Source organism: Microtus ochrogaster, linkage group LG4, assembly GCF_000317375.1.
Source record: "Microtus ochrogaster isolate Prairie Vole_2 linkage group LG4, MicOch1.0, whole genome shotgun sequence".
In the NCBI taxonomy this organism is placed as follows: Eukaryota; Metazoa; Chordata; class Mammalia; order Rodentia; family Cricetidae; genus Microtus; species Microtus ochrogaster.
In genome coordinates, this window is record NC_022030.1 from 8,699,045 (window position 1) to 8,711,863 (window position 12,819).

General features: G+C 47.4%; 1 protein-coding gene across 3 annotated transcripts in view; it reads right to left on the reverse strand.

The window, feature by feature from the left end:
* The window catches only part of Nhsl1 (NHS like 1), a 219,991-nt gene that overhangs the window by 129,618 nt on the left and 77,554 nt on the right, over nt 1-12,819 (reverse strand). The window contains exon 1 of one of the 3 annotated variants that reach the window (XM_013351438.2): nt 4,208-5,000. The exons of the other annotated variants lie outside the window; for them this stretch is intronic. Within the exon in view, the coding sequence (XP_013206892.2) occupies nt 4,208-4,415 (208 nt within the window). The 5' untranslated portion in view covers nt 4,416-5,000. Of the gene's footprint in view, nt 1-4,207; nt 5,001-12,819 lie in introns of those variants that run through there. 3 annotated transcript variants of the gene reach the window in all.

Genomic DNA, 12,819 nt, shown 5'->3' on the forward strand with positions numbered 1-12,819 from the left:
TACCTCACTTCTGTACCGCTAGTCCCGTGTTTGAAGTTACAGGCTGGTTGGTGGGGAGACACTGAAATATAGACAAGTCAGATTTGGTCATGTCACTAAGTTCAGATGATGATAAAATCCACAGGGGAAAAAATACAGACGTTATTTAAAACAAGGGTTACCCTCTCTATTGGTAGACCTGTCAATTCCAGGGTCATCAATCATGCCTCTACCCATCCAAAAGAGAACTGGGTGAAGCGAAATGTGCTCTGCCCAATGAGAAGACACCCCCATGGCCTCCATTGTTACCCCACCTCTTTTATTCTATTGCAGTGAGCAGGAAAGGGGAAGCATAGGACGAACACGGGTCATTAGCTTTCCTTGAGAACCTTCAGTGGCAGTGGTGAGGAATCAGAAATTAAACGCTGGTTAATTCCATGCTAACAGCCAGAAGAACACAGAAAACACGGAAAGGTCTCAGACAAAAATCCCTTGTGCGGGCCTTCTCTAACCTTCACACTGTACTTTTCCACGGTTTTTTAATTGCCCCTCAGGCACCTCCCTGTGCTTTTCCACAGAAGCATACACTCCCCAGAACTCAGTAAGCAAGGTTCCTCCCACCAGCCTTCCTCCCCATCACAGCTAAGAAAGCTACACCCAAGGCCCCCGTACCACCACACTCCCCACTTTCTTCTGAGTCAGTGCCTCTCAAGGCTTCACATTCTGGCCTCTAAAGTTAATGAAGTTGAAGCAGGGTCTGCTGAAGTGGCTCACATCGCAGCGAGAACAAAAGGACTGATCACCGTGCTAAGCACTCTCTCTCGGCTCCCTGAACACAAATGTCAGTACGAGAGCATTCTAACTCCTTATGTGCTGTGACAAGATAAGTCCACGCGCTCGCTCGCTGGTGATGGCTCTGAGCCTATTTATCTGAATCTTCTGGTAGCGTCTCTACTGTTCAATCACACATCTCTAGGCAAAGGAGAGACCTGCACGTGAGTGCAGAGTGCAGATGGCCTCTAAGTGTCAGATGCTCTAGAGCTGTAGTGACAGGCAGTTGTGAGCCACCTGACCTGGGTCATGGGAATGGAATTCAGGCCCTTTGCAAGAGCAGCAGGGACTCTTAACCTCTGAGCTCTTTCTCCAGTCCGACTTCGGGCAACATTCAATACACGGATACACAGGGGAAAGTCATGGAGCAGGAAGATGCCTGTTGGTCACCTCTAACATTATGAAAAGAATCCGCGGACATCTGAAGCGATCATTTTACCTTAGTTTCTGGGGTGTAAATAACAAAATCAAAGGCTAAGACCCTGATAGTCATCTTCAAAAGCAACCATGTAAAGCCAGGCGGTGGTGACGCCCATCTTTAATCCCAGTACTCAGGAAGCAGAAGCGGGCGGATCTCTGTGAGTTTGAGGCCACCCCGGGCTACAAAATGAGTTTCACAACAGCCAAGGCTATGTAGAAAGACCCTGTCTCAAGAAATATATGAGGAAATAAATAAACTCCCCTCAAAAGTAATCATGTAAACACTGGCATTGTAACTGTTACTCCTCAGCCTGGAGATTCACCACGACGAGGCCTACTTTGCAAAAGGAATGGACGTGTTCTACAGCTTACTATTCACCAAGGATCCGACAGGTTGGCTGTGCTGTAGGATGTTACCTGGCGACAGAAGGCAGGAACAACAGTCTGGCCTTGAAGCAGCTGGGAGCGGGCAGGCAGAGGCAGTGGCAGAACCAGCCTCCCCACACCCCACAGAATGCAAGGAAGGTTGACTTTCCGGGTAACCACTGGCCACCAGCCTGCCAGGACTGAAGGTAGTGGGGGAGGGGAGGATGGAAGTTTGTCAAAAGCATATATGAATCCAAAGACTTGTTTACATTCTAGGAGTTAGATACAGGAGACGCCCCACACACCCATCAGACCAGTAGGTCTTAGGTGCTTTTTTTTTCTATGTAACCCAATCTTAACACGGCCACTGGGCACCCTTTGCGGTGACTGGAAATCCCTGCTATATAGTCATGCCCATCAGAAGAAAGCCCAAAGCCTTGCCTGATTTGCCTTAAAGATGGTTCCTCTTAGCCGGGCAATGGTGGCGCACATCTTTAATCCCAGCACTCGGGAGGCAGAGGCAGGCGGATCTCTGAGTTCGAGACCAACCTGGTCTACAGAGCTAGATCCAGGACAGGCTCCAAAGCCACAGAGAAACCCTGTCTCGAAAAACCAAAAAAAAAAAAAAAAAGAAGGTTCCTCTTCTGATCTGCTAATGTATACAAATGTCACTTCTACATCTCTGCAAGGGGAAGAATTACGAGGAATAAAGCCCAACTGTTAGTACATGCCCCTGAGACAGTGTGTCAAGGAAGAGAGCCAATTTTCTTTTGCAAGCTAAATATGGAAACAGAATGTAAGTCTACGATTTGTAATATACAGACAGCGTTTAACAGACTTCCCTGCACCCCATATGTCCAAATGATAATATTTATTCTGGGCCAATTATTTCTAAGAACCTACAAATGCGCACGCTGTGGTGGACCCCGTTTAGACGGAGGAAGCGGCAGTGCCCCCTGTGACATGAAGGGATAAAAGGCACGGAGTTTTGTGTTGGAAATATACAAGTCTTCCCTTCCTTCAGAACTTGCCCCCGCTCTTCACAACGACTTCTTTATACTCTACAAGTCAAGTGTACAGTATTCGCTTCGCTTTCCAAATCAACGCAACGCATACAAATTCCACCTCTCTCTCTCTCTCTCTCTCCCTTTAATGCAATCTGGATGAACCACAGACACTGAAGTACTAAAGCCACATGCTCACACGTACACTGTCTTCAACAGAAACTTGGCAGGTTGGTTTGAAGCAAAATAAGTCCTGAGAAGCAACTTTGGCACAGACCAGAGGAGTCAAAAGTGCACTCCCTCGCAACCACAGTCCTATGGGGTCCACCCTGCAAGCATGTTTGTTTCAAACACGATGGGCCAGCCACTTACCAAACCACAGCTTATTCCTGATTTAGAGAAGCAGCTCCCAGACTTAAACTAGACAGTTGCAGCCAGAAGAGAAATGCCTGTTTCGACACTGGCGATTGCACAGGGTGGACTCAAAACTTGGGTATGAAAGCTCAGGATGGGAGACCACTGATGACCATCTCCTTAGTGCAATAAGCAACCGACGTCTTAAAGAATAGTAACCAGTCCTTCCTCTGACACCGACAAGTTCAACAGACAGGCAGAAGCAGGTTAACACCACTGTCCCTATAGAAGAGCTGTGTTTCATTCCCAGAGCACTCAGAATGATCATGGGCCCAGGTTAGTTAACGCACATTTCTGCAGTCTGAATTCCCAGAAGAGGGGCAAGAATGGGTCCCTGAGAGGTTCTAGCAAGGTTTCTCTTGGCAGAGAGAGAACACAGTAAACAAGTCCCACACAGTCCCAGCAATGTCTGGACCAGGCTCCTTTTGTAACACACAGAGTGCTTCCCTGCTGGACTTTGGACAACACCCAATGCAGAGACCATCACAGAGAGAAACAATCCAGGTCTTACAGCCCGTATCCTAATAGACAGATGTCAGGAATTCTATACAGAAAACAGGGGGTTTTATGAAATACCACAATGCCCCCTGTGTTCCTTACCTTCCAGGGGGTGGAAGGGTGGTGCCTAACATGCTAATCCCGAGAACAGACAGTAACATTGGTCTGAAAGGGACTCCCCTGTGTGTCCGTGTCCCTCCACATCACACTCAGCACCTGTCTAATTCAAGCACTCAGTCACAAGTCATGCATCTTCTCAGGAGACAGCTGCCAAAAGACCATCCACAGACCCCCAAGTTTTCTCCAAGCAGTTGCAGAACAGGAGCTCATGACTGATCCAGGACCATCAGGCTAAAAGATCCCATCTGGAGTAATGTCTTTTTGCTCACTCTACCCAAGTCACAGGGCAACACAGACTGGGGAGGGAAGGGAGAACGCCCACAGCAAACAACAGCCATTTAACCTTCTCCAGAGGCTATAGTCACAAGCCGAATCTTATTGAGGGAGTTTTTATTTTAGACATGTAAACAAATAAACGATGCCGAATTCTGAATTCAAACACAAAAACAAGAAACTTCTAATTGGGGGGGGGGGGTGAGATGACAAGAAATCATTGATAGGAACAAAGAAGTCTATAGAAGAAAAATTTTAAAAGATGTTTAAATTTAAAATAACAACAGCAGAAACCAAGTCACCTTTTCTGGTTCTGTATATCCAGTTCTCATCATCTGCTTCCACCTGCTGCCCACAAACAGACAGCTCTCCGTCACTGCGAAACAGCCTCTTTGTCTGCCTGGACAGGGAGGAGAAATTTATCCAACTCACAGCACGTGAGAGAGAGCCTGGGTTTGCCTTGAGTCTGAAGGAACCTGAGGCGCCTTCCTTTTTCATCTTCTTTCGCATCAAAATCCTCCAGAGACAAAGGGCAGCCCAACAAACAAAAAGCTGGCTTTTTCGAATTGGCCCGGGTCCTTGAAAGGAGCCTGCCCCTTCCCACTTATCCAGACAACGCTGAGAGTCGGGCTGGCATTGTGCTTCTGTGTGCCCAATTAAAAGAAAAAGGAAAATGAAAGATTAAAAATATTTTTTAAAAAAATGGTTTACTCTAGCCACATTGCAGCACCAATTTCTGGAGAGAGGTCCACAGGCAAAAATTATAAATAAAGAGAAGTACAGGCTTTTAAAAAAGAAACGCCGTGGTCATTTAAGACACACTTGCCAAGACTTTGCAAAGAAGGGCCAAGGTACCCCGACACTTGGCTGTTCGGCTAGCATCCCTAAATGTAATCCTATGCCTCTCCAGGGCATCCTTCCTTTTGAAGGCAGAAAGCCAGCTTCTGGTGGAGGAGCTAACTCCCCACCCGGCAGAAAAAGATCCAGAATCAAGCAGGTCCCCAGTTTAAAGTTCACCCACACAGGTTACTTGGGAGAAATCAAAGGGTTCGGCTCTGTCGTCTCGGCACAGGGCAGAATCATAAACCGCCCACTTGCCCTCCTTCCCGTCTGGGAAGCGCTCCTAGCCGCAGGACTCCACAAACAATAAAACAGGCTGCGTGGCTATTGCTTGGATTACAGAGTAAGCACTCCTGCGAAAGATGATAGGCTTGCCCAGGACTGAAGGCACCTCATTGGCGACGGAGAGCCCCGCCCCTCCACAGACCACACTTCAGTGGTAGCTCAAACTTCTGAACTCCTGCAAAGCAATGGGAATGCAAGCCTGTGACAAAGGTAGTTGCCTGCAGGTCACAAAAAAGAACTGGATTGCCAATCAATGAGCCCACTTGTCTGAAAAGGTGTGCTCACCAGAAGCCCTTTTGGAGTCCGCCAGCCGTCCTAGTGGGGGGTTAGGAATGCCATTCTCAAGGATAAGGTAAGCGGTTTCACTTCCTGCTTCCAGCCAAGGTGAGAAGCAGCCACACGTACACCTGTCCCTGCTTCCCCTCCTGCCACCCCTAGGCAGAATGTGGGGCACAGCACCCCTCTTCAGCCTGGCCCCCCGGGGACCTTTCAATGGCCACCCTATCAGAGAGAAACCTATTTGAAAACAATGCTAGAGCAATTGGTTGGTTGCAAGCTAAATCAAAGCGCCTTAGAAGCTACCTTGCAATGCACGGGAGTGTATATAACCCCTCCCCTAGGTCCCTGTGATGCCTTGGTCCTGAACGTCAGCATTCCCTGCCCCAGAGCGATGCTCAAGAGTGTGGCAGACAGCAACAAGCAGAGAATTAGTCATATCAACACTAACAAGTTCGCTGAAAATAAACCGACTAAAAGTTCTAAAAGCAGCCGGGTGGTGGTGGCACCAGAGGCAGCACCTGCTTTGATCCAAGCACTGAGGCAGAAGCAGAGGGATCTGTGAGTTTGAGGCCAGCCTGATCTACAGAATAAGTACTAAGACAGCCATGGATGCTCAGGGAAGCTCTGTCTGGGAAAACAAACCAAAAGTTCTAAAAGCAAACTCTGCACCACAAAGTCTACTCCAATTCTCCAGGGCTACAAAAGAGGTTCTCTTCCGGCAAACCAGGACCAGGATGTTCGCGGAGTGTCCCTAGGACAGCCACTTCTAGTGCTATACCAGAGGAAGACACTGGGACTGAAAAGCCAAGTGACCAAACAGCCCAGTTGGCACTGATCAAGAGTTCAAAGCTAATAGGATTCTCAAGAGATCCTGTAGCTTAAACCCCTGAGGTGACAGACAAGGAAACTGAGGCATACAAGCACATGCCATGGCAGAGCAGGGGTGAGGGATGTGGAGTGAGTTATAGCAGATATCACCGGGTCAGAGGTTCACCCTACCGGGTGTACTGGGTCTGCTTCAGCTCTTAGTTTGCAATGATCTATCTATGCTGACCATTATCACCAGTGCAAAGACAATGAATGACACCGTCAGACGCGATGGTGTGTACACCCATCCTCCTGGTGCTGAAGAGGTAGAGGCAAGAGGACCAGGAGGTCAAGGTCATCCTCTAAATGTAAAGAAGACAGCCCCGAGCTGCATGACATCCTGCCTCCGGAAAACAAGAAGGGAAAAGAATAAAAGATATAAAATAAGGAATCTTTAAAAGCACTATAGGAAAGTGCATGCACCCTCAGTGCTGTTCAGCATCATAGAGTTTTGCGGGACTCCTGCCCTCTAAGAACCTGTGGACCCCAAACATTGAGCAGAGATCTCTCCAACTTGCTGTCCACATCTTACGGTTGTAATGTACAGCTATCTAAGCTTTGTGATAAACCCCTTGCTGTTCCCTGCACCAGAGGTACAGCTGGGTTCTCTTCTGCAGGCCTCTTCGAGTACGGGCACAGTCTCGGTGCACCTGAGCCAGCACTCAGGGCCTGCTCCTCACACATCCCCAGTCTTGCACACGTCCAGCAAGAACCTCACGCAGGGGCAAGAAGAAAACTCACTTCAAGCCACCAAGAATGATGATGGGCCTATTTAGAGCCAAGACTCAAGACTCGCTCTTAAAGTCACTTATATTAACTTTATCCTAGATGTAGGTAAACGAAGAAACTGGATTTAGAGATACTGTTCCACCAAACCACACAACAGAACTGGTGAACCAATCCTCCATGTACTATCTAGGCTATGGTCTAAATCAGCAGTTCTTAACCTGTGGGTTGCGACCCCTTTGGGGTCACATATCAGATATTTACATTATGATTCATAACAGTAACAAAATTACAATTATGAAGTAGCCATTAAATAATTTTAGAGTTGTGGGGGGTGCAGTCTCCGGAACATGAGGAACTGTAGTCAAGGGTCACAGCATTGGGAAGGTTGAGAACCGCTGGCCTCCATGATTGCATATTTGCTAATACAAAGAAAGCCACATACTTCAAGTGAGTTTACTATTGGGCCAAACTTGCTGTTTGGCCAATGCGACACTTCTAGTCAGCCTTGAAGGATTCAGTTTTCTTCATGTGCCACATGGGCTCCAGAAGAGCCTAAGTGGGCTGCCTCAGCTACGACGTTCATTCAAACTGCATTCACTGAGCAACTGCACAGACACACACCTTAACCAATGGGCTCTCAGGCCAGGGCTGTGGAGCCGGTGTGCACTTAGGAAATGCTGTACTCTTCATAAAAATGCTACTGAGGAGTAGTATGAGCTTTAGAGTATCGACGGTTTTCTCAAATAACTTCAATCATCTTCAAAAATCTCAAAATGTCATAATTCAACCATTCCCCCCCACCCCCCATGGAAAACTATGGAGAACATGCCCTTCTCAGATCTTGTCAACAGACCTGCTGAGGAAATGTGATCCCGCTCCTCACTGTGATGGGTTTTCCCCTGTCCCCTCCTGCCATCAGGCTGTCACACTGCAACTTCTGCTGCCATCCCCTGTGCCAATCCCGCTCCCTCCTACCACGCGGCATGGCTCTGCTTCAAGCACAGAGAGAGCAGATAAACAAGCTTGCTGAAATTACATGTTTAGCAGGATGAAGCCTGTGCGGCCTCGCAGAATGAAATGCGTGGCTTTAATACAAGGGCTTTGTCACAGCTGCCTCCCACTAGTCCCCTTGTCCTTCACTTGTGGGACTGCCGCCCAAGGGTCAGAATGACTGGATGACGACATTAGGATGGATCTGTGTCAGACTGCCCCTTTTATATGAAGCCTTGGCCCTTTGGGGTCACTTACCGATAACTACTACCAACATTAGAAGAAAAGGCATTATTTTAGGAATAATTTAAATAATAAATTAATTAAAAGTTGTCTATGAAAACTGAACTATGTGGTTAGGGAAAGTTCTAGAACCATCTTCCTGAGTCAGTGCCCATGAATTAGAAGAGATTTGCTTTCTACCCAAGTCAGCGGGTAGATTAGATACACTGAGAAGCCTTGCGTGTTGTACCAGCATCCTGAAAACCGAGAGTAGTCAAGTCAAAGTTTTCCATCTGATAAAAATTGTTAAACATGACAGGATATACAAGGAGACAAGCCCCTCCACCAATCAGGCGTGAAATTACTCCACTTGCCATCTGCGTAAAATGCCAGCCAAGAGCAGGGATTCGTTTCAAGTGCTGTGAGTTCTTTTGGCCTCTACACCCTCAAACGAGCGAGAGCTGTGACTTCTAATTTCCATGTGTACCTCATCTGCTCTTCCGAAGGAGGAAGGGTAGAGAGAAGGGGAGAGGCCAATAGAGAACAGTATGGGGCTGCTGAGTGGGTGGCCTGGTCACCCTGGGGGGTAGTGGGGAGCCAAAGTGAAGACTTCTGAACAGAGCCAAAGCCGGTGGGGATGGGAGGCAGGCACAGCTACTGGCAGCTTGGACTGGGGGGGGGAGGGGGAGCAGTGCAATGAGGCCCTTATCACATTACCATCCAAATCTCCCAGACAACCCTCAGGGACCTTTTACTTCTGGGACAGGGTGCAGTCGGTTTCCCAACTGTCACTTCTTATGAATAATTTAAGGGCAGAGTTAAGTGGAAATCTTTCTATGTAATTTGTACACACTAATAATTAAAAGTCTCTCTCTCCCCATACAAAAGTAAACGGTGTGAGATAGTTGCTGCTTGTCTTATTTGGGGTGTGGAGAGGTTGTTTTGCTGCTCCGTTAGTTTGGTGTTTGGTTGAGGCAGGGTTCCAAGTTGTTCAGGTTGAATTCAGACTCCCTATGAAGCCAAGATTGACCTTGAACTTCTGACCTCCTGTCAGGACCTCCCAAACTCTGGGTTAGCCCAAGTTATTTGTATCTAAGAAACAAAACAAACCCCACAAAAGCAAGGCCATGTTGCTCCCATAACCACAACCAAATTCTTCCTCTATACACTAAAATCTCAGCTACCATTGCACCAATGTTCAACAGGAAGAAATGTTAGCTCAGGGAGTGAAGAGGGCATGGTACATGTCAGTAATTTCAATGCTTGTAAGACACAGGTAAGGTGGATCAGAAGATCAAGGCCATCCCTGGTGGTGGAAGGCGCTTGAGACAAGCCTTGGTTACAGGAGAACCTATCTTAAAAATGCAAAGTGTCTGGCATGGGCATGTACATTGGTAACCCTGACGTTCCGGGAAGTAAGGCAGTATGATCATGACTTCTGTGTCAACTTGGGATAAAAGGTCTGGCTTTTTGTCATTTGTCCCTCTCCATGAATGAGTAATACTGTTCTCCTCAGATGACGAGACTAAGCACACGCCTTTGTCTACCCTTACACATCAGTGAGTCGGAGAAGGCCTCCATGAAGATCTGACACCCCGCGCATTAGCCCCCGGGGGATCACTTGATACAGGAGCAATATGGCTGCAGCAGTACCCTGGGTCCCCTGAGGTGAGGCACAAGGCGAGGAATATCGCCAGCAGCGGTACACAGAACAATGGTGCCAGAGCACAGAGACCATCGGAAGTTGTGGAGCGGCCAATGGCCCAAAAGTAGAGATCTGCGACCACTTTAACCCCCATCTAAGAGGTTCGGGTCAGAAAATTCCCAAGGATCAATATTGCGACTTTTCAGATACAAGAGGAGCAAGGGTAAAACCCTGAAAAGAAGCACCAAGCAATCTTGGAAATTCTAGACTTTGCGGCTGTTGACACCTTTCTGGTGGCCTCCGCAGTGACTGCTATGGTTATTAATGTTTCCTCAATCAGGCCTTTATAAGGCTTGTTAAACACATAAATCCCAGGGGATCTTATTAAAACACGGAGTCTGATTCAGATCTGAGGAAGGGCCCGAAATTCTGAACTCCAAAAGCAGTCAGCTGATAGCAGTGCACGGTTCACCTCTGAGCCAACATGTCCCCCAGGACAGGGATTCCCCATGAAGGAGGGAACAACGGAGCCATCCATTCATTTCCCTGTACAGCTTTTCTTTTGAGCTTCTGTTTCAAGATAAGGACGTAACTAGACCTTCTTCAAGGTGATCATTCCTTTACCACCAAATCCCCCAAATCAAAACTGAAGCTGATAATAGAAACACAACCTGAATTAAGAAGATACTAACAAAATCTCACCGCTCACACTGTCAAACGGCTTTGTTTTAGGAAAGACTCCTTGCCCTTCTTAATTTGTCCAGACATTAATACTTGCTCTCGTCTCCCAGAACACCATAATCTCAGTGATCTACCCCACTGTTGCAGTGAACACTAAATGAGAATCAGAGGAACAGCCCCTCGTCCTCCATGGTTCTCCAGAGAGATGGGCTGGGGCCCCTGAGGCCCTGTCTTAACCTAACCGGTCAGAAGCAGTGAAAAGACATTTTAGTTTTCGTCATTTTTTTCCTGGTAGATGTTTATGACAAAAACGTTTTCAGTCAACCCAGGCGACCTCCCAAAGCATTTGTTCCATTTGGCTCTAGCTTCCCAACTATACTCAGCTTGCCTTACACCGCACACTGGGGTGAGCTGGTTCCCCGCCCCCCAGGCTTGATTTCAAGCCAACCAGCTTTCACTACACTGCCAGTCCAAGTCAGAAGCCCACGCCCATCTGAACACCAGCAGCAGTGACTCTAGCGAGCTAGATGAGCCTTTGAACAATGCCAGTTAACAGAACTGGGTACAAAGTGCTTAAAATGCTTTGGATCGGTGTCACTCGGAACCCAAATTCTTGTCAGGGGTCATGATCACAGCATTCTAGAGAGACTGAGGCAGAAGGACCTGGAACATGAGGCCAGCCTGAGCTACACAGGGAGACATTGACTCAAAACACAAATGAAAAGAACCTAAATTCAAGTTCATCTCCAAATCAGTAAATATAAGTAAATACAAATATCTATGTGTACAGAGTGGGCGGGAGAGGGCAGCTGCCTAGGCCTCAGTTTCTATCAGTTTTAGAGTCATCTCCAGAGGACAGGAGACCAGATAAAGGAATCAGTTCAAATATGTATTGATCCCCTCCTAGGAACTGAGCCAGGCTATAAAATACAAAAGATAGGTGCTAGCTCAGGAGGAAAATAATGTTTATTGTAGGTCACAAATATCCAGTTACTTGTAACATAACAGCAAGAGGGATTGAAAAGACAGCAGTGCCTTGAGTCAGGGCTTGAGTTTAGTTATTGTGATGAGAAATACTCCAGGCTGAGACTCTCAGGATCAGAGAAATTTGATCCATGGGTGCTGTCTTGGAAAAGCGACTCTCTGAGGTGGGAGTTGAGGCATGAAGGAAGCCTGGATTTGCAGTATTTGCCAGTTCTCCCACCAAGGCCAGTTTCAAGTTGGCAGTAATTTACCACCAGCTGCTAAAACCCCGAAAATCCAAGAACTGGCTATCACGCTATTGGATTTTTGCCAGCATATACTTTAGCACAAGCGGTGCCGCGGTAGAACATAAACAATAGGACCACAGCTCGGTTTTGTTGTAGTATAGGTAGGAGGCAGTTCCTGCGTGACCTCCTACGCGGAGAGGGTATGCATCCATGACTGGATTATGTAACTCCCGTTCCAGAGGCTCCAACTCCTTCCTCTGGCCTCCGCAGGTACCTGTATGCAATGCTACACATATATACACCCTGGCACACATACATACCTGGTGTGGGAGGTCCTTCTGTATTTGTATTGCTTTCATTGGTTGAATAAAGAGACTGCCTTGGCCTTTTGATAGAGCAGTCCTTAGGTGGGAGGGGTATACAGAAGAGAATACTGGGAAGAAGGGAAGTGTGGCAGACGCCATGATTCTCCTGCCCGAGAAGGATGCTAGTTAGACTCATGTCGGTAAGCCACAGTCAAGTGGCAATACACATTAATAGAAATGGGTTAATCGAGATGTGAGAGTTAGCCAGCTTCACGAATGGAAATCAAACAAACGAATGAGTGAATGAATTAATGAATGAATGAAGATGAGCCTAAGAAAATCATGCACCAGTGAACTTCATTCATAATGACAAACATCTTCTGGTCACACTGGTCTAAGCCAACCCTTGCTAACACCTGACTCTCACCTCCCCCACCACCAATTATTTCTTTTTTATTTATTCTTCTCTCATACATTACATCCTGCCTGAAGTTTCCCCTTCCTCTTCTCCTCCCAGTCCCTCCTCCCCACATCCGCTCCTCCTCCTTTCCCTTCAGTAAAGCAGGCCTCCCTGGGGCATCAACCAAACATGGCAAATCAAGTTAGACTAAGACCAGGCATATAGGCATATCCCTCATATTACCGATGGGAGAGGCAACCCAGTAGCAGGAAAATGGTCCAGAAAGGAGGCACAATCATCAGACTTGCCTGTCATTCTTCAGGAGCTGTCTACCTGGATTCATCAAGAAACCGCCACTCACGGGCCTGAAGTTTGCTGAGTGGACGAGGCTGGCTGGCTAGGGAGTCCCAGAGATCCCCATTTCTCTGCCTTCCCAATGCTAGGGCTACAAGCACATACC